The sequence below is a fragment of the Coregonus lavaretus genome (assembly GCF_964263955.1).
Source record: "Coregonus lavaretus genome assembly, chromosome: 18".
Classification (NCBI taxonomy): Eukaryota; Metazoa; Chordata; class Actinopteri; order Salmoniformes; family Salmonidae; genus Coregonus; species Coregonus lavaretus.
The window spans coordinates 38,793,170-38,820,317 of record NC_140005.1 but is presented as its reverse complement, the minus strand read 5'-3'; the positions used below and the strand labels follow the sequence as shown (position 1 = coordinate 38,820,317).

General features: G+C 45.5%; 1 protein-coding gene across 1 annotated transcript in view; it reads left to right on the top strand.

The window, feature by feature from the left end:
- Positions 1-27,148, top strand: part of LOC311145647 (spectrin beta chain, non-erythrocytic 1-like) — a gene marked incomplete at its 5' end in the record, with an annotated part of 31,961 nt that overhangs the window by 1,768 nt on the left and 3,045 nt on the right. The window contains 29 exons of the mRNA XM_084181915.1: positions 238-540; positions 2,761-2,911; positions 3,285-3,424; positions 3,704-3,907; positions 4,064-4,339; positions 4,607-4,857; positions 5,108-5,245; positions 5,381-5,738; positions 5,887-6,081; positions 6,382-6,588; positions 11,769-11,971; positions 13,109-13,199; positions 13,490-13,636; positions 14,183-14,446; positions 14,675-14,908; positions 15,055-15,267; positions 15,414-15,581; positions 15,918-16,048; positions 16,455-16,659; positions 16,942-17,165; positions 17,383-17,533; positions 17,935-18,179; positions 18,648-18,786; positions 19,039-19,123; positions 19,273-19,469; positions 19,742-19,891; positions 20,095-20,375; positions 26,596-26,769; positions 27,051-27,093. Coding sequence (XP_084038041.1) covers positions 238-540; positions 2,761-2,911; positions 3,285-3,424; positions 3,704-3,907; positions 4,064-4,339; positions 4,607-4,857; positions 5,108-5,245; positions 5,381-5,738; positions 5,887-6,081; positions 6,382-6,588; positions 11,769-11,971; positions 13,109-13,199; positions 13,490-13,636; positions 14,183-14,446; positions 14,675-14,908; positions 15,055-15,267; positions 15,414-15,581; positions 15,918-16,048; positions 16,455-16,659; positions 16,942-17,165; positions 17,383-17,533; positions 17,935-18,179; positions 18,648-18,786; positions 19,039-19,123; positions 19,273-19,469; positions 19,742-19,891; positions 20,095-20,375; positions 26,596-26,769; positions 27,051-27,093 — 5,568 coding nt within the window. The remainder of the gene's footprint in view (positions 1-237; positions 541-2,760; positions 2,912-3,284; positions 3,425-3,703; positions 3,908-4,063; positions 4,340-4,606; positions 4,858-5,107; positions 5,246-5,380; positions 5,739-5,886; positions 6,082-6,381; positions 6,589-11,768; positions 11,972-13,108; positions 13,200-13,489; positions 13,637-14,182; positions 14,447-14,674; positions 14,909-15,054; positions 15,268-15,413; positions 15,582-15,917; positions 16,049-16,454; positions 16,660-16,941; positions 17,166-17,382; positions 17,534-17,934; positions 18,180-18,647; positions 18,787-19,038; positions 19,124-19,272; positions 19,470-19,741; positions 19,892-20,094; positions 20,376-26,595; positions 26,770-27,050; positions 27,094-27,148) is intronic.

Below are 27,148 nucleotides of genomic sequence, written 5' to 3'. Positions count from 1 at the left end.
CATGCACAGATATAGTCTATAACAAAACAGACATGCACTATTCATTTTGGGGACAATTCAGAACTGAGATAAGTGTGTGTAACCTGGACGAAAAATCATTAATTGATGTCAGTGGAATAATAGCGTGAAAACTTTCACAGATCTCAAGTCAGAATACTTACCTGCCCCAAATAGACATACAGTACATAACAGTCTAGTCTCTTCACCTCTGGAACATCCCCCACCTTCCCCCTTCAGGACAACTTTGGCTATGACCTGCCAGCGGTGGAAGCTGCGAAAAAGAAGCACGATGCCATCGAGACAGACATCGCTGCCTACGAGGAACGCATCCAAGGCATAGTGGCTATCTCAAAAGAGCTGGAGTCTGAGCGCTACCATGACGCCAAGCGCATCGACGTGCGCAAGGACAACATCCTGAGGCTGTGGGATTACTTACAGGAACTGCTGAAGGCTCGCAGGGCACGCCTGGACAAGAACCTCACCCTGCAGAGGATCTTCCAGGAGATGTTGTACATTATCAACTGGATGGATGAGATGAAGGTATATTATTCATAATAGGGTAGTGTAAATGGTCTATCAAAAGTGACTTGCAGAATGTTAGATATTGACAGGGATACAGTACATACTGTATTTACTATACCTGGCCCCTGCTGCAATCAAACCTACAACCCTTGTGTTACTTGCTAGCTAACCCACTGAGCCACTGGGCCGTGGGGTGAGACAGCGATGTAGCTTAAGCCCAACCCTCTTCAACATATATATCAACGAATTGGCGAGGGCACTAGAACAGTCTTCACAAAATGGGACAAACACCAAATTGAGACTCTGCATGCAGAATTCAGCAAAAAATATCCTCCGTGTACAACGTCAAACACCAAATAATCCGTGCAGAGCAGAATTAGGCCAATACCCACTCCAGAAAATAGTAGTTAAATTCTACAACCACCGAAAAGGAAGCGATTCCCAAACCTTCCATAACAAAGCCATCACCTACAGAGAGATGAACCTGGGGAAGAGTCCCCTAAGCAAGCTGGTCCTGGGGCTCTGTTCACAAACACAAACAGACCCCACAGAACCCCAGGACAGCAACACAATTAGACCCAACCAAATCATGAGAAAACAAAAAGTTTTTACTTGACACTTTGGAAAGAATTTACAGAAAAACTGAGCAAACTAGAATGCTATTTGACCCTAAACAGAGAGTACACAGTGGTAGAATACCTGACCACTGTGACAGACCCAAAATGAAGGAAATCTTTGACTATGTACAGACTCAGTGAGCATAGACTTGCTATTGAGAAAGGCCGCCGTAGGCAGACCTGGCTCTCAAGAGAAGACATGCTATGTGTACACTGCCCACAAAATGAGGTGGAAACTGAGCTGCACTTCCTAACTTCCTGCCAAATGTATGACCATATTAGAGACACATACTTCCCTCAGATTACACAGACCCACAAAGAATTTGAAAACAAATCCAATTTGGATAAACTCCCTTATCTATTGGGTGAAATACACAGTGTGCATCACAGCAGCAAGATTTGTGACCTGTTGCCACAAGAAAAGGGCAACCAGTGAAGAACAAACATCATTGTAAATACAACCTATATTTATGTTTATTTATTTTCTTTTGTACTTTAACTATTTGCACATCATTACAACACTGGTATATAGACATAATATGACATTTGAAATGTCTTTATTCTTTTTGAACTTTGTGAGTGTAATGTTTACTGTTAATATTTATTGTATAATTCACTTTTGTTTTTTATCATCTATTTCACTTGCTTTGGCAAACCATATGTTTCCCATGCCAATAAAGCCCCTTAAATTAAATTAATTAAATTGAGAGAGAGAGAGAGAGAGAGAGAGAGAGAGAGGAGAGAGAGAGAGAGAGAGAGAGAGAGAGAGAGAGAGAGAGAGAGAGAGAGAGAGAGAGAGAGAGAGAGAGAGAGAGAGAGAGAGAGAGAGAGAGAGAGAGAGAGAGAGAGAGAGAGAGAGAGAGAGAGAGAGAGAGAGAGAGAGAGAGAGAGAGAGAGAGAGAGAGAGAGAGAATCTTTTTAGGATTTTGTTTTGGTCAAAAAAAGCCTGGAAAATCACCAGGAATTCAGCTAAACATTTGTATAATTTAGGAAATCTGTTCCCAAGTATTCCCACAAATAGAAAAAGAGACATGTCTCAATTTAATCAAGGTATGAATTATTGTTATTTTCAAATACGATCTCTTTTGGGGCTAGTTTGAGTCAATTTGCAGTGTACAAATTATTATAACGTTCCGGCCCCCAACCATCCGCTCCGACGAAAATTGTATCGCGACTGAATCTAGTTGCCTACCCTGGCATAGGCCATGTGCAGCATAAGAGGAATCTATAAATTATGAATCTGAAAAAGCCATGTTTGTTAAAGGTTAGAATCTTTATTCATACAGAAAAATTTTATTATATTTGATCACTCTTTTGTTGCTGAGAATTTCCTTCACCGCAGGAAATGCAGATGAGCTTCATGATTTACATATTAACAGTATTGCACTTTTCATGTAGCCTAATTATTCCAAGCTAATAGCCTAACCACCTATCAAGCATCATTATGGACTAAACGTTCACATCCTGTTTCTGCAGTATTATTTTGTTGCAACAAAATACTGGTCAAATTAAGTTCCTACATCTGTATGCCAGAACATTCCTTTGCCATGTTTGATCCCTTCCTTGCCACCCCCACCCCTTCATCTCAACCCTGACCCCTAAACCTGTGGTATGTCCCTAGGTTAAGCTGCTGTCCCCTGACTTTGGGAAGCACCTGTTGGAGGTGGAGGACCTGCTCCAGAAGCATGCTCTGGTGGAGGCCGACATCGCTGTGCAGGCAGAGAGAGTTCACAATGCCAATGCAGCTGCTCTCAAGTTTGCCAATGGAGACAGTAAGTGCAGTCGACTTTCCTATTCATTTAATTGTCCCTCCTTAGCAACTTGTTTTGTACTTGGGCCATACATCTTATCTAACAAAAGAGGGTAACACTTTACATTATTCTTTTTAAGTATACCTAGATGTTAAGTGTAACCCAACAGCCCCCCGCACCGCTCTGCTTAATAATAATAATAATAATATTCAGAGGGGTTGGGTTAAATGCGGAAGACACATTTCAGTTGAATGCATTCAGTTGTACAACTGACTAGGAATCCCCCTTTCCTTTCCCTTTCTAAAGTGTAACCCAAAATATACCTTCATGTAAAGTGTTAACCTAAAAGATACAGTACATAATCATGCCATCTTCCCCCATCCTCACCTCCCAGGCTACAAGCCCTGTGACCCCCAGGTGATTAAGGACCGGGTGCAACACCTAGACCTGTGTTACCAGGAGCTGTGTGCCCTGGCAGCCCAGCGCCGTGCCCGACTGGAGCAGTCACGACGTCTCTGGAACTTCTTCTGGGAGGTATGTAGGCTACAGAGATGGGCCAGCAACTGAAAGGTTGTGCCCTTAAGCAAGGCCCCTACTACAGGGGCGACACACTGCGGCGGACCCTGTCCTCCAACCTCTCCGTGGGTGTTTGTATGTGTGTTTCTCAAGGGGTTTGTGATAAAGAAAAATACACGTTTCAGAGTCTCTGTGATAATTGACTATAAAATATATCTTATTTTTGTGATAAAGAAAAATACAAATTTCAGTGTCTCTGTGATAATTGACTACAAAGTATATCTTATTTTATCTTAGATGGCCGAGCTGGAGAGCTGGATCAAGGAGAAGGAGCATATCTTGTCCTCGCTGGACTATGGCAAGGACCTAACCAGTGTGCTGGTTCTGCAGAGCAAACACAGTGCCTTCGAGGACGAGCTGGGGTCCCGCCGTGCCCACTTGCAGGAGATCATGGACGAAGGAGACAAGATAATCCAGGCGGGGCACTTCGGCACACCACAAGTAGATAATTTTCCCTCGTTGACTGTATTTATTTAGTTTGTAACTGTCTATATCATGTGTTTATACCTGAAATGTCTTGAAATGTATACCCATGGCAACAAATACAATGTTCCCATGGGAACAATAAAGTCATTATTTTGTTTATCTTATCTTAAGGTCGGGGATCGCATGGAGGATGTGAGGAGGCAGTGGCAGCAGTTGGAGGAGCTGGCAGCGTTCAGAAGGCAAAACCTCCAGGACACCCAGAGGTTCTTCCAGTTTCAGGGAGACGCTGATGACCTGAAGGCCTGGTTGCTGGATGCCAAGAGGCAGATGACTAGTGATGACGTGGGTCATGATGAGTATACCACCCAGAGGCTGCTGAAGAGACACAGAGACCTAAGGGACGATGTCGCCAAGAACGGAGCCACCATTGACGCTCTGACCAAACAGGTAAATAACTGACTGACCAAGTGGTTGGTTCTTGCCTATAGACCTGTTTTACTCTACTTTACATAGCTTTACAATTAGGATCTACTAGATTATGTTAGCATTATGATTTAATCGCTAGTTGTCATATATGTGTATATTTGTTGATATTCATCCAGATTAATCTTACTGTTTTTAATGCTGTTTTTATTGTAAGAGCTCTGATGATTTCCCCAGATTTCCAATGTATTTATTACATATGGCTAATAAACGTGAACTTTTTATGACCAGGAGGCGGCACTACCCGAGGAGCTGCGTAACACGCCAGACATCCAGAGACGTCTGAAGGACATCAGAGATCTGTACATGGAGCTGATGTCCCTGTGTGACCTGCGACAGAAGAAACTGGATGATGCCATGGCTCTGTACACCATCTTCAGTGAGACAGATGCCTGTGAGCTGTGGATGGGCCAGAAGGAGACCTGGCTGGTGGGTCTGGATGTGCCCGAGAAACTAGAGGATTTGGAGGTGGTGCAGAACAGGTACAAACCACAGATATGACATTACGTCATATTGTTGGGGTACCAGCAATGTTAAACAGTACTTTCACATTTGTATAGATCTGACACCAATCATATATATATCAGATCTCTGCTAATGTCCATGTACCAGTATGCTATGCAGGTTAGAGTTGGACTGACTGATAGAGGATTGGTTGCTGCTCTGAATGTAACCTGCTTGCTCTGGTGCATACTGTTTGATTTAGTGCTTACTCTTTTTTTTTCTTCTCAGGTTGAGCATACTTGCTTCAGACATGGCTAATATCCAGTCACGAGTTGATGATGTCAACAAAGCGGTGAAGCAGCTTGAGGACAGCAGACACCCTCGTACCAAGGAGGTGAAGGAATGCCAGATGAGACTGAATAAGAGGTGAGACTCATGATGATGTGATGTTCATGTGTAGGCATAGTGTATACTCATAGCAAGAAGAACATGTTGTCATTATGATCCACAGTCTACAGTTAACATTAATATTAACCCTCTGGTCTGTCTCTTCTCTTCCAGGTGGGAGGCCTTCAAGGCCCTCGTTGAGGATAAGAAGCAGAAGGTGGACTCTGCTCTCAGCTACCACAACTATGGCCTGGAGTGTGACGAGACAGAGTCCTGGATCCGAGACAAAACCCGGGTCATCGAATCCACCCAGGACCTGGGCAACGATCTGAACGCTGTCATGACCATCCAGAGGAAACTCTATGGCATGGAGCGCGACCTGGCCGCCATCGAAGACAAGCTCACATTCCTGAGGAGTGAGGCGGATCAGCTGGCCAAGGATCACCCGGACAACGCTGCAGACATCCTGGCTAGACGAGCCGAGCTGGACGCAGCCTGGGATAACCTGAGGGCCACCCTGAAGGACCGGGAGGTGTGTGTGTGTGCATGTGCATCTTTGTGCGTGTGTGTCTGGGTCTGTGTCTGGGTTGGGAAACAAGCAGAAAACACATTTTTGTTGTGCACTTCTCCATAATAAATGGACTAATACAGTTGTATTGTATTATTATATTGTATTGTAGGACTCTCTGGGAGAGGTGTCCAAGCTGCAGATCTTCCTGCAGGACATGGATGACTTCCAGTCCTGGCTCTTCAAGACCCAGAAGGCTGTGGCGTCCGAGGATACGCCTGAGACTCTGCCCCAGGCAGAGCAGCTGCTGAGTCTCCATGATGCTGTGCATGATGACATGGGCACACACGTGGAGGACTACTACAAGGTTGGTTTCAAGTTGTAAAGTTTCAGGTTTGTTAGGATTCAAAGCATATTTTACACAAATCCACAACACAGATAGAGCAGTGGGCATAGTTGACATGTTACATATTACAAAGAGTTATCAAGGCAGTGACATAAATATGTGGTCCTGTGTGGCTCAGTTAGTAAGATCATGGTGCTAGTGATGCCAGGGTCGTGGGTTGGATTCCTGCTGGGGCCACATGTACTGAAATGTATACAGTCACTGCACTGTAAGTTGCTTGGATAAAAATGTCTACTAAATGGCATATTATTATTATGTTAGGTGAGGGACACGGGTGTGGTGGTGACCCAGGGCCAGCTGGATGACCCTCAATACCAGGAGCTGGACAAGAGGCTGAAAGGTCTGGACCGTGGGTGGGACGAGCTCCACAAGATGTGGGACAGTAGGAAGGGCTTCCTGGACCAGGGCCTGGGCTTCCAGCAGTTCATGAGGGACACCAAGCAGGTGGAGACCATCCTCAACAACCAGGTAAGATAAACCAACGTTGTGATACCAAGTTGTTATATTGTAAAAGAGCAACTGTTTTCATTAACCAGGTTTCCATTCAACCTTTTTATGCGAATAAAGTACAGGCTGTAACGACAGCCTGATGGAAGCACATTTTTCAGTAAACTTTCCAAATGTCGACAAAACAAAATACAGTAGACAACGTGGGATGTTTTGTGTTGGTAAAATTATTAAATAGCGGTGGAAACGTTTTTATGGGCAAATATATTGATAGGGTAGTGCGTACGGCCCAGTACATCACTGGGGCCGAGCTCCCTGCCATCCAGGCGCTGTCAGACGAAGGCCCAAAAAATTGTCAAAGACTCCAGCCACCCAAGCCACAGACCTTTCTCTCTGCTACTGCACAGCAAGTGGTACCAACCAACTGGACCCTGAACAGCTTCTACCCCCAAGCCATAAGACTTCTAAACAAGACTGCTAAATAGCTAATCAAATGGCTACCCGAACTACCTGCATTGACCTTTTTTTGCACTAACTCTCTTGCACTGAGTCTATGCACACTAACTGAACTCTACCCATACACTCACACATACTTACACTGACACCCCAAAACACACACTCGCACACTCACGCATGCATGCACACACACACACACACACACAGTCTTGTACAACTAACCTTGTGGTGACACACAATTCAGTCCATTCAAAATACTATTTACTAACCTTAACCTTAACCTTAACCTTAACCTTAACCTTAACCTTAACCTTAACCTTAACCTTAACCCTAACCTTAACCCTAAACCTAGCCTTAGCTCCTAACCCTAAGCCTAGCTCCTAACCCTAACCCTAATTCTAACCTTAACCCTAAACCCCCTATAAATAGTATTTGACCTTGTGGGGACTAACAAAATGTCTCCAGTTGGTCAAATGTTTGTTTGTTTACTATTCTTGAGGGGGCTTCTGGTCCCCACAAGTGTAGTTGAACACGTCCACACACACACACACGCACACGCACACACACACTTAACATGCACACACACACAGTCTTGTACAACTAACCTTGTGGCGACACAAAATTCAGTCTCATTCAAAATCCTATTTTCCCTAACTCCCAACCTAAACCTAACCCTAACCCTAACTCTAACCCTTACGCTAACCCTAACTGTAACCCTAACCTTAACCCCAAAACCTAACCTTAACCCTAACCCTTACCCTAACCCTAATACTGACCCTAGCTCCTAACCCTAACCCTAAACCTAATTCTAACCCTAACATTAATTCTAACCTTAACCCTAAACCCCCTAGAAATAGAATTTGACCTTGTGGGGACTAACAAAATGTCCACAGTTGGTCAAATGTTTCTGCGTTTACTATTCTTGAGGGGACTTCTGGTTAAACACGTCCATGCATACTGACGCCACACACACACCCAAACACACACACTTTCACACTCACCACATACGCTTCTGCTACTGTCTATTATCTATCTTGTTGCCAAGTCTCTTTACCCCTACTATATGTACTGTACATACAGTGAGGGAAAAAAGTATTTGATCCCCTGCTGATTTTGTATGTTTGCCCACTGACAAAGACATGATCAGTCTATCATTTTAATGGTAGGTTTATTTGAACAGTGAGAGACAGAATAACAACAAAGAAATCCAAAAAAAGCATTTCAAAAATGTTATGAATTGATTTGCATTTTAATGAGGGAAATAATAAACGTCTGACCCTCTGCAAAACATGACTTAGTAGTTGATGGCAAAACCCTTGTTGGCAATTACAGAGGTCAGACGTTTCTTGTAGTTGGCCACCAGATTTGCACACATCTCAGGAGGGATTTTGTTCAACTCCTCTTTGCAGATTTTCTCCAAGTCATTAAGGTTTCGAGGCTGACGTTTGGCAACTCGAACCTTCAGCTCCCTCCACAGATTTTCTATGGGATTAAGGTCTGGAGACTGGCTAGGCCACTCCAGGACCTTAATGTGCTTCTTCTTGAGCCACTCATTTGTTGCCTTGGCATGCTGGAATACCCATCCACGACCCATTTTCAATGCCCTGGCTGAGGGAAGGAGGTTCTCACCCAAGATTTGACGGTACATGGCCCCCTCCATCGTCCCTTTGATGCGGTGAAGTTGTCCTGTCCCCTTAGCAGAAAAACACCCCCAAAGCATAATGTTTCCACCTCCATGTTTGACAGTGGGGATGGTGTTCTTGGGGTCATAGGCAGCACTCCTCCTCCTCCAAACACGGCGAGTTGAGTTGATGCCAAAGAGCTCGATTTTGGTCTCATCTGACCACAACACTTTCACCCAGTTCTCCTCTGAATCATTCAGATGTTCATTGGCAAACTTCAGACAGGCCTGTGTATGTGCTTTCTTGAGCAGGGGGACCTTGCGGGCGCTGCAGGATTTCAGTCCTTCACGGCGTAGTGTGTTACCAATTGTTTTCTTGGTGACTATGGTCCCAGCTGCCTTGAGATCATTGACAAGATCCTCCTGTGTAGTTCTGGGCTGATTCCTCACCGTTCTCATGATCATCTCACCTCCACGCCTGAGATCTTGCATGGAGCCCCAGGCCGAGGGAGATTGACAGTTATTTTGTGTTTCTTCCATTTGCGAATAATCACACCAACTGTTGTCACCTTCTCACCAAGCTGCTTGGCGATGGTCTTGTAGCCCATTCCAGCCTTGTGTAGGTCTACAATCTTGTCCCTGACATCCTTGGAGAGCTCTTTGGTCTTGGCCATGGTGGAGAGTTTGGAATCTGATCGATCGATTGCTTCTGTGGACAGGTGTCTTTTATACAGGTAACAAACTGAGATTAGGAGCACTCCCTTTAAGAGGGGGTCAAATACTTATTTCCCTCATTAAAATGCAAATCAATTTATAACATGTGTTTTTCTGGATTTTTTTGTTGTTATTCTGTCTCTCACTGTTCAAATAAACCTACCATTAAAATTATAGACCGATCATTTCTTTGTCAGTGGGCAAACGTACAAAATCAGCAGGGTATCAAATACTTTTTTCCCTACCTCAATTACCTCGTACCCCTGCATATCGACTTGGTACTGGTACTCCATATACTGTATATAGCCATGTTATTTTTACTCTTTATTTTTATTTGTAATTCACTGTGTATTTATTCCTCGTGTCACTATTTATATATTTTTATCGTGTCATTAACTCTGCATTGTTTGAAATGGACCGGTAAGTAAAAATGTCACTGTTAGTCTACACCTTTTGTCTACGAAGCATGTGACAAATACAATTTAATTTGATTTGAATAACCATCATATCGAAGTAAACTTGGAGTCATGCGATGACATGTTGTTTGGTCCTCCCACTACGACTTGGGAAAGCATGCAGTTTATTAGGCTACAGATTAAATACGTTATGATGAACTTCACAGGGTGGTGAATGTGCATAATAATACAGTGCCTTTCGGAAAGTATTCAGACACATTTACTTTTTCCACATTTTTTTTTGTTACAGCCTTTTTCTAAAATGGATTAAATAAATGAACATCCTCAGCAATCTACACACAATACCCCATAATGACAATTTAAAAACAGGTTTTTCAAAATTTTTGCAAATGTATAAAAAAATAAAAAAATACGTATTTACAGAAGTATTCAGACCCCTTGCTATGAGACTCGAAATTGAGCTCAGGTGCATCCTGTTTCCATTGATCATCCTTGAGATGTTTCTACAACTTGATTGGAGTCCACCTGTGGTAAATTCAATTGATTGGACATGATTTGGAAAGGCACACACCTGTCTATATAAGGTCCCACAGTTGACAGTGCATGTCAGAGCAAAAACCAAGCCATGAGGTCAAAGGAATTGTCCGTAGAGCTCCGAGACAGAATTGTGTTGAGGCACAGATCTGGGGAAGGGTACCACAACATTTCTGCAGCATTGAAGGTCTCCAAGAACACAGTGGCCTCCATCATTCTTAAATGGAAAAAAGTTTGGAACCACAGACTCTTCCTAGAGGTGGCCGCCTGGCCAAACTGAGCAATCTAATTGCTCTAATTGCTGCCAAAGGTGTTTCAACAAAGTACTGAGTAAATGGTCTGAATATTTATGTAAATGTGATATTTCCATTTTTTATTTTTAATAAATTAGCAAAGATTTATAAAAAAAAACTGTTTTTGCTTTGTCATTATAGGGTATTGTGTGTAGATTGATGATGAATAAAAACTATTTTATCAATTTTAGAATAAGTCTGTAACCTAACAAAATGTGGAAAAAGTCAAGGGGTCTGAATACTTTACGAAGGCACTGTATATGTATTTTATTAAACGCTTTTATCTAAAGTGACTTACGGTCATGTGTGCATATAAGCTTGATGCTCCTTTCCAATAAATATTGAGGGTCTTATTCTGATGACATGATGATCGATGCTTGATTGCCGTTTGACAAATAAAAATAATCTTGCTTTTGTCTATAATAATCTTATCATGTAGGCTATACCCACACTGTAAATGCGAGCTGTTGGCTAGAGCGCACATGCCAATACTGGAGTGGTCACATTCGCTATATAAAAATAAATAAAATCTGACGTCGTTTTTATGTGCACAAGTCATCACGCACAGCCTTTTGTCCAGAACAAGTCAATTTGATGGAAATACATATCTGGTGGGAAAATGCGCATATTGTTTCATGTGGATTATAGAATATTCGCATGAAAATCTGTCGCCAATTGGATGGAAACCTAGCTAATGACTTACTTAGCTAAATAAAGGTTTACAAACGTAAGAAGATAAACAAATAATATTGTGATTTCCCTTTTGTGTGTTTTACTGTGAATGCTAGAGTGAATAAGATTTTCGATGTATTCATTACACATGGCAAATAAAGTGAACATTTAAACATGGAATATGAATAGAGTTAAAAACCCAATGAAAATCGAAAACTGCTAAGCAGAAACTGAACTATTTGACGGTTGCTGAGCTATGTTTGTGACTGTGGGGAGTCAATAATAAAGTGAAAACTTTAAACATGGAACGTGAATAGAGTTAAAAACCCAATGAAAAATTAAAAAACTGTAAAGCAGAAAGTGAACAATTTGCTGGGTGCTGTGCTATGTTTTTGACTGTGGTTGGTCAAGAGTATATTGATATAGTTTATCTTCTGTTTGTCAGCAGCTAACGTAATGGTTCATGGTTGTGGATTCTTTATTTCTTTACTTCAGGAGTACACTCTGGCCCACACAGACAAGCCCGACACCCTGGACGGAGCGGAACAGGCCCTGAAGAAGCACGAGGACTTCGTCTGCACCATGGATGCCAACATGGAGAAGATCGCCAGCATGCTGGAGGGGGGACAGAAATTGGTCGACAGCGGAAACCTCTACTCCCCCAGGGTCCAAGACAAGATGGACTCCATCCATGACAAGTTAGTCTTGGATCTTTTTCTGGTCTAATTTTGCTTAATTAAAATGAAAAACAACCCCCCCCCCCCCCCCCAAAAAAAAAGAAAAAAAAAAGACATCAGCTTTCTTTGAAAAGAGAGGACAGTTAAAAATAAATAAAACGTCTTATTATATGAACTAGAAATGAATACAAATGACCCTTTTTTATTTGATTAATTCTAGTGTCAGCCATGGGTTTATAATGGCCATTCTCTGTCTGTACATATTGTACTTTACTTACACAGAGAAAATCTCTACACTACAGTATCTGACCTATTGATCTTTACTTGTTCTGTCTGTTCCCTCAGTAGTGAGTGTTAATCACATACAGTAGTACAGCTAGCTATTATCCTGCCACTTTGAGGAGCATGAAACACATAGATTGTGTCCCAAATGGCACCCCATTCCCTACATAGTGCAGTACTTACTACATAGAGCCCTATGTGTCCTGGTTAAAAACTAGTGCACTATAAAGAGAATAGGGTGACATTTGGGACGCAGACATACTGTAAAGTAGTTCAGCTTGCAATTAGCCTGCCATTCTGAGTCAGCTAGGTCAGCAATACATCATTAGCGTTAACATTGTTCTAGTGGAGAGGGGGAGAGGCGAGGGTGGGAGCTCCTTCTCCCATTAACGCACGGCATTATCATCCCATGCGGCTTCACTCTACTCGGCTGGGAGGGAGATGGGTGGAGGGCGGCGGGCGCCTGCTATGATGGGTATTGATCCCAGAGAGAGTGCTCTTTAATGGGTTGCTTCAGAGAGCAGGAGGAGGGGTGGGGGGCTGTGGAACTAAGGTCTTTAGTAAAGACTCTTTACTGTGTGGAGCTGGGGCTGGAACTGGAAAGGTTCAGTAGGGGATTGCATGTGTTGTTTACTTCTAAAGGTAAACACCCCACCATCAGTCTCTGTTGTGGGGACCTTGGTCATGTTCATTAGGCACCAAATGGGAAAAAAATGGACTGAAACAGGGAGGGACTACCTGGACTCGACTAAGAGATGCTCATTTTTGTTTTCTGTTGCAAAATGTTTTCAAATGTTTTTCGTTGCATGCCCTAATGAACACGACCTTGGCAAGTCTAACGTGTTGTTCTGTTGTGTCTGTGTGTTTTATATGCAGGTACCACAAGAACAGAGGCAAAGCCAACGAGGTTACAGGGGTACTCAAGGATAACCGTGATCTTCAACACTTCCTGCAAAACACACAGGATGTAAGTTATTTTATTCATTTTTTGGGAATACGATACTGCAAATGTGTTCCTGTCTTACTTCTTACTACTGTTCTTGTCTGTGCTGACTCTGTGTTGATCTCCGTATCTCTATCCCCCACCTCGCCACTCCCTCTTTCCATCCTCTCCCTCTCCACTATCCTTTCTCAATCCGCCTCTCACCTCCACCTCGCCACCCCTCATCATCTCCACTCCCCCTCTCAATCCCTCTGTCCATCCTCCTCCTCTCCCCCTCCACACCCTCTCTCCTCTCCCTCTCTCCATCTCTCCAGCTCACTCTGTGGATAAACGAGAAGATGTTGACGGCTCAGGACGTGTCGTATGACGGGGACAGGAACCTTCACACCAAGTGGAAGAAGCATCAGGCCTTCATGGCTGAGCTGGCCTCCAACAAAGACTGGCTAAACAAAATAGACCAGGTGTGTGTGTGCAAGGTGCAAGGTGACATAGCTACACTGAGCTGTCAGAGCCTGTTCGCTCGCTCCACTACAGTATCAGTTTCTATGTGTCCTTGTGGTCACATCCTTGCTAAATGCCACATGCTATAATAAGTAAGAATATTGTCCATGTGACCTTTTAACATCAACCTGCTCTTCGCAAAGGCATCTAGCCAAACTGGCTTCTGTTTCTGTTTACTTATCATTATGATTTTTGATTGAAATAATAATATACAAAGTAAGTAGCCTTGCCCGAGCCAGAATGGCCCATAGGGCAGGATCTTCTGTTTGTGGAGCGTGAGGCAGCTTAATGTACAAGTACACCCCCAGGACGCTAGTCTATCCCAGTAATCATATAGCCTAATTGAACTATTCCATGTGTACATCCCATCCATATTCCTTATCATACATGTGCCCCTGCTTATCATACATGTGCCACAGGAGCTGATGGATTATATAAAAAGTACAAATGTTTCCCCTGAATGTGACCTTTCTAACATCGCCCCTTCTTCTCATCCACATCCACAGGAGGGTCAGGAGCTAATGGATGCCAAACCTGAGTTCGAGCCTATCGTGACAGAGCGTCTGGCAAAGCTGCATGAGCTATGGGACAAGCTGGAGTCCACTGCCGAGAACAAGGCCCGTCTGCTGTTTGATGCTAACCGCTCCGAGCTTTTTGACCAGAGTCTGGCCGACATTAAGAAGTGGCTGGCTGAGCTTCAGAAGGAGCTACAGGGAGACGATGAGGTCAAGGACCTCACCAATGCCAACATCCTGCTCAAGAAGCACCAGGTGTGTGTGTGTGGAGGGGTGTGTCTGTCTAAAGTTGCGCCCCCAGTTTCGGAGTCTGATTGAACAATAACACTCTAGACTCCGAACCATATGCCCCCCTGGTGACAGGGTTTGTCCCCTGTACTGTCCGGGATCAAAGTTCCAATCTTCTTGGAGAAAAAAAAAATGTGTGCCTCTTCTCTGCCCAGCCACTTTAACCAATCCCTCCCCCCTCCCTCCCCTCTCCAGCAAACAGAGACCCAGGTGCGTGACCGTGCGCGGGAGCTGGAAGACCTCCAGGAGGCTGTCCAGAAACACGGAGGCCCAGCCGGGAGCAGGGAGGACCAGCCGGAGCTTGAGGCTGAGCAGCAAGCCATCCAGAGGGACTTCCAGCAGCTTCTTACCCCCCTGGCCCAGCGCAGGGGCAAGCTGGAGGCAGCCAAGGCCGTGCACCAGTTCTACAGGGACCTGGCTGATGAGATTGTGAGGATGCCTTTCAGCTTATCATCAACCCCATTATAGCGTTGTTGTTACTATCTGAAACATGTCAGAATGCTTCCTCGGAGAAATGCTGACATGATCACTATGTGTTTCACTGTTCTTTCTCTCTATTTCCCTCTCTATCGTAGCTCTGGGTAGAGGAGAGGTTGCCCATTGCGATGTCAGATGAACATGGCAACAATCTCCAGGCAGTCCAAATGCTGTTGAAGAAGAACCAGACATTACAGAGGGAGATCGAGGGTCACCAGCCCCGGGTGGATGAGGTGTTGGAGCGTGGCCGGAGGATGGCGTCGGCCGCGACAGAGGAGGGTGGGCCGGAGGCTGAGCGTATTGGAGAGCAGGTGTGCACATGCTCACGCTTGCACATGCAAGCCTGCACACGCCCACATGTGCAAGCTTGTTTGTTTGATACTGTTTTTGTTTTTGATATATTGTGTCCCTGAAAAGCGCTATGTACTGTAAAACCCATGTATTATTATGATTCCAGGTGAAGGAGCTGGAGGAGGTGTGGTCTCGGCTGCAGGATGAGATGGCTAAGAGGAGAGACAGGCTGAACGGATCTAACCTGGCCCAACAGTACTATAACGACGCTGATGAGGCTGAGGCCTGGATAGGAGAGGAGGAGCTCTACATGATCACTGATGAGAAGGCCAAGGTATTGTACTCAAAATATATTTATAATAATAATAATAATAATATGCCATTTAGCAGACGCTTTTATCCAAAGCGACTTACAGTCATGCGTGCATACATTTTTGTGTATGGGTGGTCCCGGGGATCGAACCCACTACCTTGGCGTTACAAGCGCCGTGCTCTACCAGCTGAGCTACAGAGGACCACTATTTAGAACTATCAGGTTGATCTTATGGACTGTCAGACATTTATCCAACCCCATCCCTCATAATAAACCAAGTGGTGGGGCTTCTGTTTGGCTGAAAGAACATATCAAAGATTGTGGCATTAAATTGTTAATTCCCCCCCCCCCCTTAAGGATGAGCGGGGTGCCATGTTGATGTTGAAGCGTCACCTGATCATGAAGCAGGCTGTAGATGACTACTCAGACTCCATCCAGAAGCTGGCTGACCGCGCACAGAAGATGCTCAACGAGGACCACCCTGATGGGTGAGTGGAACCCAGACATTTAGGGTTCAGTCATCTTACCTTGTGTACTACTGTATAGCTATCACTACCTCCTCTATAGACAGACTATGCAAGACTATGTTGCATACATGTGGGGAATCATCCATTTTTAGGATTGGTCTCTTGTGCCTCACTATGTAACCGTATATTTGAGAATGAGGGGTGTGGTTATGATTGTGTCACTTACCATACAAAGATCAAACAGCTATGATACATGTTGATGCATGATGATCATCTTGTCAGTCACTCTCTCTTTCTCTTTCTCTTTCTCTTTCTCTTTCTCTTTCTCTTTCTCTTTCTCTTTCTCTTTCTCTTTCTCTTTCTCTTTCTCTTTCTCTTTCTCTTTCTCTCCCTCTCCCTCTCCCTCTTCCTTCCTCCCTCCCCATAGTGAGTCTGTCATCCGTCGTCAGGGCCAGGTAGATAAGCAGTATGCTGGTCTGAAGGACCTGTCAGAGGACCGCAGGAGGAAGCTGGACCATGTCTATCATCACTTCCTGCTGAGCCGAGAGGTGGAGGATCTGGAGCACTGGATCGCTGAGAGGGATGTGGTGGCCTCCTCACAGGAGATGGGACAGGACCTGGACCATGTCACGGTGAGGGTGGAATACACACTAAATACAGAGGCCAGGGATTCTCAGCCTAGGACCCCTGGAGGGCTTCTATGAGCTTCCAAGGGGTTCTTGGAAAATCTGGGGGAAAACGAACAAGTAAATGGAAAGTTCTAGGTGGTCACACCTTGTATTGGTTCTCTCTGTAATGTTCTGTATTCTTATGGAGTATATCCAAGCTTGAGAGCTCTTATGATTGCTTTATTATCTTCGTATTTTTAAGACTATTTCCTTTTTCCTTTTCCTCCCCAAATCTAAACCGTCCAGATCCTGAGGGACAAGTTCCGTGACTTTGCCCGGGAGACAGGGACGGTGGGGCAGGAGCGTGTGGACTATGTGAATCAGACCATAGACGAACTGATCGAGGCGGGCCACACAGAGGCTTCTGCCATGGCCGAGTGGAAGGACAGCGTCAATGAGAGCTGGGCTGACCTGCTGGAACTCATAGACACCCGTGCTCAGCTCCTACAAGCCTCATATGACCTGCTCAAGTGAGTCTGGACACAATTGGTTGGCAAATAGTCCATTAATGCCACTAACTGTCTTTGGCTTTGTATGCTAGGCTCAAACACACAATACACTTTTTTTCAGACATTTAAGACATTTCATTTCCCCTTTCATAGATGGTTGAGATCTGACTTCTGACAGATTATAGTAGTACACTACAGTGAGTTCTCAGCTGTAACAGAATGCCCTGGTGGTTTTCAGGTACTTCGATGATGGGAAGGAGCTGGTGGCTCAGATCCAGGAGAAACATAATGAGATTCCTGCTGACCTGGGAGAAGACTTCAGCAAGGCAGATACCTTCCACCGCATGCACGCCTCCTTCGAGAGGGACATTAGCGCTCTGGGAAAACAGGTACACCTTAACCCCCTACTGCCTGGGAAGCCTGGAGTTTGGTTGAGAGGTCGACAGGAGAGGCAGCGTTAAGATATTAAGAGATATTATGCTGACTTAGAGATGGCACTAGTGTACAGCCATGTACATTTCAAGTTATATCAAGGTGTGTAGTTGTATGACAGCATTTGTTTGTGTATGCCATGTTGGCCTCCCTGTAGCAACACATTGCAATAACACTGAACTGCAGTTGTGATTGGAGTCGTTCGAATCCGGCTTGAAGGACCATAAAGAAAATAACGCCACCTAGCTGAGATGGGATTGGAAGTCTTCTACATCGATGGTTTCTCTCTCATAGTCACCACCATAGAGATTCTATATCTAAGTTCACCACCTCAACCTCCCTCCTTCTCCCCCACCAGGTGCAGCAGTTCCAGGAAACAGCGGCCCGTCTGCATGCCCAGTACGCTGGGGACCAGGCTGTGGAGATCCAGGCCCAGGAGAAGGAGGTGGTGGAGGCCTGGAAAGCCCTGCTGGATGCCTGTGATGGCCGCAGGAAACGCCTGGAGGAGACAGCTGATAAGTTCCGCTTCTTCACCATGGTCCGAGACCTCATGGCATGGATGGAGAGCACCATACAACAGATAGAGACACAGGAGAAACCACGGTAATCTCTTGTGACAGACTGTTAACATAAATGCTAGCTAGCTAGTGCAGGTGAGACTTGGTTTTGGGTTCTGAGTTTAAGGTGAACAGGACAGGACAAGAGCGGAGGAAAGGGGGTCCATTGGCTCCGTTGGTTGGAGCCAGGTATTTGCAACACCAATTGTGGGTTTAATTGCCACAAGGTATATCACACGTACTGAATATATGCAGAGAAAAGCATCTTCAAACAACAAGAAACGGAGGAGAGAGTGGACTGGGGATATGGAGGGGTGAGGGGATAGAGGGAGAAAGGAAGGGTGAAGGATGGAGAAATAGAGGATAAAGTTAGATGATAACCTTTCTACCTCTCCCCAGGGATGTGTCATTAGTACAGCTGCTAAGAGCTGCTAAGGGGTGAGGAGATCGAGAGATAGAGGATAGAGCAATAAAGCTAGATGATCACAGGTTGTTTCTACCTCTCACTCCTCAGGGACGTGTCATCAGTAGAGCTGCTGATGAAATACCACCAAGGGATTAGGTCAGAGATCGACCAGCGTGGACCCAAGTTCTCTGACTGTGTGGAGCACGGCAAAGCTCTGCTGGCTCGCAAACACAAAGACTCTGCTGAGGTGAGGAACACCAGGGCTTTATATAAATTATTTGTATCCTTTCTCCATGCTTCTCCCTTCCTCAGACCTTCTCCTCCAATGTGTTTTGAGAAGGAAGCGAGGAGAGAGTATGCAAGCGATCAAGTAAAGTGCCTGGGGCTACACTCAATTCTATCAGATATGTGGCTATTTCCTTACCTTGTGACTTCTACCTCATTTGAAAACTGAATTAATCGGACCATCCCTGTTGCTGTCATCCTCATTCTCTCTCAGATCAAGAATAAGCTGATCCAGCTGATGGAGAAGAAGAAGGAGATGATGACCAAGTGGGACGACCGGTGGGACTGGCTCAGGCTCTGTGAGTACAGCAGCAACAACAACAACAACAACCCTCCCTTTTCCCCTCCTTCCTGATACTGTATTATAGATCAGAGTGAACACAACAACACAAGGCCTGGGTTCAAATAGCATACTTACACATTTGTCTTCTCTTGTCTTGTGTCCCAGTGTTGGAGGTGTGCCAGTTTGCACGGGATGCCTCAGTGGCGGAGGCGTGGCTAGTGGCTCAGGAGCCATACGTGGCTAGCAAGGACTTGGGACAGACGGTAGACGAGGTGGAGAAACTGCTGAAGAGACATGAAGCCTTTGAGAAGTCCACCGCCACCTGGGAGGAGCGCTTCTCAGCACTGGAGAGACTTACTACGGTATATTGTGGATAGGATTGTGTGTGTGTGTGTGTGTGTGTGTGTGTGTGCGTGTCTGTGTGCGTGTCTGTGTGTGTGTAGAGGGGTGGGGGGGGGTTTGGGGGGGGTGATCTGTGTAAATCTGGCTCCTTTAGCAGTTTTTTTCTGATGTCCCCATTTTTCATATAAACAAGTACAGTGTGTGTGTGTGTGTGTGTGTATCTATCCATTACCTCTGTTTGTGGGCGAAAATTACTACATTCTATGTCTGTGTCTCTCTCTCTCTCTCTCAGTTGGAGCTGTTGGAGTTGAGGAAACAGCAGCAGGAGATGCAGCAGTTTGTAACAGAGGAGCAGCAGCGCTCACAGATGGAGAGCAGGAGAGAAGACACAGGGTTCGCTGAGGATTCTTCTCAGCTCTACACCATTGAAGAGCAGACACTGGTTAGTACTGAGCTAATGTGTGCTGACAAAATGACCATCTCTGACCATCTTATTCCCATTCTGTCCTGCTTTCTGTCCATTAGTTCTCCTGTCCTTTCTCTCCGTGTATGGATGGTATATAATGATATTATATCCTTATGTATGTGTACATTAATATTGATTGTACATCAATTATAATATTCCCTCTCTCACTCCTCTCCCAGTCTGCGTCTGGAGCAGTGGTGGAGCCAAGTTCAGGTCAGTTGGAGGGGACAGCAGGTGACTCCACGATGCCCATGGTCTCTGAGATGCAGGATGCTGGCTTGCATGAGGCTGGCTCTCTGGAGCTGCTGGATACCTCTGTGTCTGGACAGACCCCCAGAGATGGGGAGCTCAGGGCCACTACCCTGCCTGCTGAACCCCTCAGTGCTAAGGCTGTGCTGCAGGAAGGCATGCTGGGACGGAAACACGACCTGGAGGCTGCTGGGAAGAAGGCTTCTAACAGGTAGAGACACTCAGAACCTCACAGAGTACGGTTAGGATTTAAATGATTGATTTGCGTAGAATTCAGGCAGCACATTTTGCCAGTTATTTTTTTAGGTCACACTATATTTGGATAGTCCGGATTTTCCACTGAGGGCTAGATTCTGTCAGATCCACGCTAGCCAAGACCCGTACAATAGTTGTTCTGGCGGTGTCAGAGGTAGAACTGTGTTAGAACAGTCAAATCCACAAGTGGCTCCTTGCTTTAGCTTATCGGGGACATCGCCATTGGATGCAATGAAACCACCCAACTTTATAATCCGTCAAATCCTATGCAGCCGCGTTAGAAGTTCATGCAGCCGCGTTACAAGTATTCTATTGTCTACACCTCGATTAGACTGATAGGCTATAAATCCTCCCATCCAAACGAACATGAAAACATGCATTAGCCTACACATTCTATTGCCGTTTTGAACTTCTAACGTGGTAGTGATAATAAGGAAGGGAGTGGTTTGTGACACACAAGAGCAGCCACTCACCTACACTACATGACCAAAGGTATGTGAACGTCTGCTCATCGAACATGTCATTCCAAAATCATGGACATTAATATGGAGTTGGTCCCACCTTTGCTGCTATAACAGCCTCCACTCGTCTCGGAAGGCTTTCCACTAGATGTTGGAACATTGCTGTGGGGACTTACTTCCATTCAGCTACAAGAGCATTAGTGAGGTCAGGCACTGATGTTGGGCGATTAGGCCTGGCTCGCAGTCGGTGTTCCAATTCATCCCAAAGGTGTTCGATGAAGTTGAGGTCAGGGCTCTGTTCAGGCCATTCAAGTTCTTCCACACCGATCTCGACAAACCATTTCTGTATGGAACTCGCTTTGTGCAAGGGGGCATTGTCATGCTGAAACAGGAAAGGGCCTTCCCCAAACTGTTGCCACAAATTTGGAAGCACAGAATCATCTAGAATGTAATTGTATGCTGTAACGTTATGATTTCCCTTCACTGGAACTAAGGGGCCTGCCCAAACCATGAAAAACAGCCCCAGACCATTATTCCTCCTCCACCAAACTTTACAGTTGGCACTATGCATTGGGGCAGGTAGCGTTCTCCTGGCATCCGTCAAACCCAGATTTGTCCGTCGGACTGCCAGATTGTTTTGGTCTTTTTGTCTTTTTTCGTATATATTTCTCTATCTCACTTTCCATCCTTAACTAAATATACTTTCCTGCAACCCGCCTCATCCAATGTGGAACGGATTCTATTATTTCTTCATACCTTTTATCAAGAACCCATGACTGAAACTAGCCAGCTAGCCAGCTAACTAGCTACTTGCTATTAGCTATTGCTATTAGCCACCGTTAGCGGTCTTCACCACAGTCTATGGCCTGCACTACCTACCAGCCAGCTCTAGCCTGGACAATTATCGGCCAGTCTGCACAGCGTGCTATCGACCCAGAGCATTTTGGATTTTCTGCCGGAATCACTGAATCACTGGACCTTAACACCGGATCATTACAACTAGCTAGCTGCAACCGAATGGATGTTGTTGTTGGCTAATCACCACTAATCACCACTTGTCTCAAAGCTAGCACCAGTTAGCCTTGAGCTAGCCTCGAGCCAGGCCCATCTCCCGGCTATCCACCTCTCTGTCAACCGGACAGGACCTCCTAGTGTCGACACGGAGCCCCGCCGATCCATCATGACTGGTCTGCCGACGTAATCGTATGATGTGGTTTCAACAGGCTTCCCGTTGCGACAACCACGAAGATCCATCTGCTAGCACCGGCGGCCCGCTAGCACGCACAATCAACAGCCGTGCCTCCTGCTCGCCTGTGCTGTAGCAGCCTACGAACTGCTCCTGGACTTACCTATTGCTGTTCACTGGACCTTATGATCACTCAGCTACACATCTGATGCCCGCTGGACTGTTCCTTTACACGGTACCCCATCCTGTTTATCTGTTTAGCCTCAGCCCAAACTTTCGTCGCCATTACCAGTTGTTGTCTTAGCCCTCTCGAATAACACCTGTGATTGCGTTATGCTTCACTCCCATGTCAATATGCCTAGCCTATTGCTGTTTGGGTTAGTTCTTATTGTACTATTTCACTGTAAAGCCCCCAGTCCCGCTCAACCTGCCTCAGATAGCTCCTTTGTCCCACCCCCCCATACACGCAGAGACCGGCTCAATCGATACCTCCAGTGATGCTATCTCTTTCATCGTTACCCAATGCTTAGGTGTACCTCCACTGTACTCATAACCTTCCATATCCTTGTCTGTACATAATGGCCTGAATCTATTCTACAACGCCCGGAAATCTGCCCTGTTTATTCTCAGTACCCAACGCACGAGAAGACCAGTTCTTAAAGCCTTTAGCCGTATACTTATTCTATTCCTCCTCTGTTCCTCTGGTGATGTAGAGGTTAACCCAGGCCCTGTAGCCCACAGTATCACTCCTACTCCGCAGGCGCTATCATTTGTTGACTTCTGTAACCATAAAAGGTTTCTTGCATGTTAACATCAGAAGCCTCCTCCCCAAGTTTGAGTTATTCCCTGCTTTAGCACACTCTGCCAACCCTGATGTTCTAGCAGTGTCTGAATCCTGGCTTAGGAAGGCCACCAAAAATTCAGAAATGTCCATCCCCAGCTACAACATTTTCCGTCTAGATAGAACTGCCAAAGGGGGCGGAGTTGCAATCTACTGTAGAGATAGCCTGCAGAGCTCTATCATTCTATCCAGGTCTGTGCACAAACAGTTTGAGCTTCTACTTCTAAAAATCCACCTTTCCAGAAATAAGTCTCTCACTGTTGCCGCTTGCTACAGACCCCCTTCAGCCCCCAGTTGTGCCCTGGACACCATATGTGAATTGCTTGCCCCCCATCTATCCTCAGAGTTCGTACTGCTTGGTGACCTAAACTGGGATATGCTTAACACCCCGGCCGTCCTACAATATAAACTAGATGCACTGCATTGCAGTGCTAACTGTGCCACTAGAGATCCTGGTTCGAATCCAGGCTCTGTCACAGCCGGCCGCGACCGGGAGACTCATGGGCGGCGCACAATTGGCCCAGCGTCGTCCAGGGTAGGGGAGGGAATGGCCGGCAGGGATGTAGCTCAGTTGATAGAGCATTGCGTTTGCAACGCCAGGGTTGTGGGTTCGACTCCCACGGGGGGCCAGTATAAAAAAATATGTATTCACTAACTGTAAGTCGCTCTGGATAAGAGCGTCTGCTAAATGACTAAAATGTAAAATGTAAGATGAGGCTACCCTCTGCACTGAGGCTAGGAAACACTGTCACCACCGATAAATCTACGATAATTGAGAATTTTAATAAGCATTTTGCTACGGCTGGCCATGCTTTCCACCTGGCTACCCCTACCCCGGCCACCAGCTCTGCACCCTCCGCTGCAACTTGCCCATGCCCCCCCGCTTCTCCTTCACCCAAATTCAGATAGCTGATGTCCTGAAAGAGCTGCAAAATCTGGACCCCTACAAATCAGCTTGGCTAGACAATCTGGACCCTTTCTTTCTAAAATTAGCCGCCGAAATTGTCGCAACCCCTATTACTAGCCTGTTCAACCTCTCTTTCGTATCGTCTGAGATCCCCAGAGATTGGAAAGCTGCCGCGGTCATCCCCCTCTTCAAAGGGGGTGACACTAGATCCAAACTGTTACAGACCTATATCCATCCTACCCTGCCTTTCGAAAGTATTTGAAGGCCAAGTTAACAAACAGATCACCGACCACTTCGAATCCCACCGTACCTTCTTCGCTATGCAATCTGGTTTCCGAGCTGGTCATGGGTGCACCTCAGCCACGCTCAAGGTCCTAAACGATATAATAACCGTGATTGATAAAAGACAGTACTGTGCAGCCGTCTTCATCGACCTGGCCAAGACTTTTGACTCTGTCAATCACCACATTCTTGTTGGCAGACTAAATAGCCTTGGTTTCTCAACTGACTGCCTCGCCTGGTTCAACAACTACTTTTCAGACAGAGTTCAATGTGTCAAATCGGAGGGCCTGTTGTCTGGACCTCTGGCAGTCTCAATGGGGGTGCCACAGGGTTCAATTCTCGGGCAGACTCTATTCTCTGTGTATATCAATGATGTCGCTCTTGCTGCTGGTGACTCTCAGATCCACCTCTACACAGACGACACCATTTTGTATACATCTGGCCCTTCATTGGACACTGTGTTAACAAACCTCCAAACGAGCTTCAATGCCATACAACACTTCTTCTGTGACCTCCAACTGCTCTTAAACGCTAGTAAAACTAAATGCATGCTCTTCAATCAAACACTGCTTGCACCCGCCCGCCCGACTAGAATCACTACTCTCGGCAGGTCTGACTTAGAATATGTGGACAACTACAAATACCTAGGTGTCTGGTTAGACCGTAAACTCTCCTTCCAGACTCACATTAAACATCTCCAATCCAAAGTTAAATCTAGAATCGGCTTCCTGTTTCGCAACAAAGCCTCCTTCACTCATGCTGCTTAACATGCCCTCGTAAAACTGACTATCCTACCGATCCTTGACTTCGGCGATGTCATTTACAAAATAGCTTCCAACACTCAACTCAGCAAATTGGATGTAGTCTATCACAGTGCCATCCGTTTTGTCACCAAAGCCCCATATACTACCCACCATTGTGACCTGTACGCTCTCGTTGGCTGGCCCTCACTACATATTCGTCGCCAAACCCACTGGCTCCAGGTCATCTATAAATCACTTCTAGGCAAATCCCTGCCTTATCTTAGCTCATTGGTCACCATAGCAACACCCACCCGTAGTATGCGCTCCAGCAGGTATATCTCACTGGTCATCCCCGAAGCCAACACCTCCTTTGGCCACCATTCCTTCCAGTTCTCTGCTGCAAATGACTGGAACGAACTACAAAAATCTCTGAAGCTGGAGACACTTATCTCCCTCATTAACTTTAAGCATCAGTTGTCAGAGCAGCTTACCGATCACTGTACCTGTACACAGCCCATCTGTAATGAGCCCACCCAACTACCTCATCCCCATATTGTTATTTACATTGTTATTTATTTTGCTCATTTGCACCCCAGTATCTCTATTTGCACATCATCTTCTGCACATCTATCACTCCAGTGTTAATACTAAATTGTAATTATTTTGCACTATGGCCTATTTATTGCCTTACCTCCATAACTTACTACATTTGCACACACTGTATATAGATTTTCTATTTTCTATTGTGTTATTGACTGTACGTTTTTGTTTATTCCATATGTAACTCTGTGTTGTTGTTGTTTTTATCGCACTGCTTTGCTTTATCTTGGCCAGGTCGCAGTTGTAAATGAGAACTTGTTCTCAACTGGCTTACCTGGTTAAATAAAGGTTAAATTAAAAAAAATGGTGAAGCGTGATTCACCACTCCAGAGAATGCATTTCCACTGCTCCAGAGACCAATGGCGGCGAGCTTTACACCACTCCAGCCGACGCTTGGCATTGCCCATAGTGATCTTAGGCTTGTGTGAGGGTGCTCGGCCATGGAAACCCATTTCATTAAGCTCCAGATGAACAGTTTTTGTATTGACGTTGCTTCCAGAGGCAGTTTGGAACTCGGTAGTGAGTGTTGCAACCGAGGACAGGCGATTTTTACGCGGTACGCGCTTCAGCACTCGGCGGTCCCGTTCTGTGAGCTTGTGTGGCCTACCACTTCGCGGCTGAGCCGTTGTTGCTCCTAGATGTTTCCACTTCACAATAACAGCACTTACAGCTCTAGCAGGGCAGAAATGTAATGAACTGACTTGTTGGAAAGGTGGCATCCTATGACGGTGCCACGTTGAAAGTCACAGAGCTCTTCAGTAAGGCCATTCTACTGCCAATGTTTGTCTATGGATATTACATGGCTGTGTGCTTGATTTTATACACCTGTCAGCAACGGGTCCGAATCCACTCATTTGAAGGGGTGTCAGCATACTTTTGTATATATAGTGTATTTGTCAGCTCATACCACAGTTACATGTCCAACACCGCCAAAACATCCGCTATGCGGATGTCTGCCAATGCGGGTTAGCGCTTGATCGGATTGAATCGAGGCCTTACATTAGATAGGACATAAAGGATACTTCAAGTTCATATCCTTCAAGTTGATGATCCTACCGCAAGATAATTCAAATAGTTTGGGGTAAGCTTGGGATGTGTATGTATCTGGTTAAGGTCCTCTCCAGCAAAATGTGTTTGTGCTCCTCTCCTCTCACAGGTCCTGGAACAACCTGTACTGTGTGCTGAAACCTGGTCAGCTGTCTGTCTATAAGGACGCCAAGAGCTTCGGCCACGGCTCCACCTACCACGGAGAGGACCCTCTGTCGCTCGGCAACGCCAATTGTGAAGTCCTGACCAACTACAAGAAAAAGAAGCACGTATTCAAACTGAGGTGAGGATCCTGAGTCTCATAGTTCACACCAGTGGAGGTTGGTGAGGGGAGGATGGCTCATAATAATGGCTGGAACGGTGCGAATGGAATGGCATCAAACACATGGAAACCATGTGTTTGCTGTATTTGATACCATTCCACCAATTCCTCTCCAGCCATTACCACGAGCCCATCCTCCCTAATTAAGGTGCCACCAACCTCCTGTGGTTCACACTCTCTCTTATTGCACCTTTTGTTTGAATCCTAACTGAATTTTGTTCATTTGGCTGTCTCTCTTCCAGGCTTGGAGATGGTAGTGAGTACCTTTTCCAGTGTAAAGAAGAGGTGAGTTCTTCACGCACTTCTAAATATTATAATATATCAGTCAATCAATGAGTAA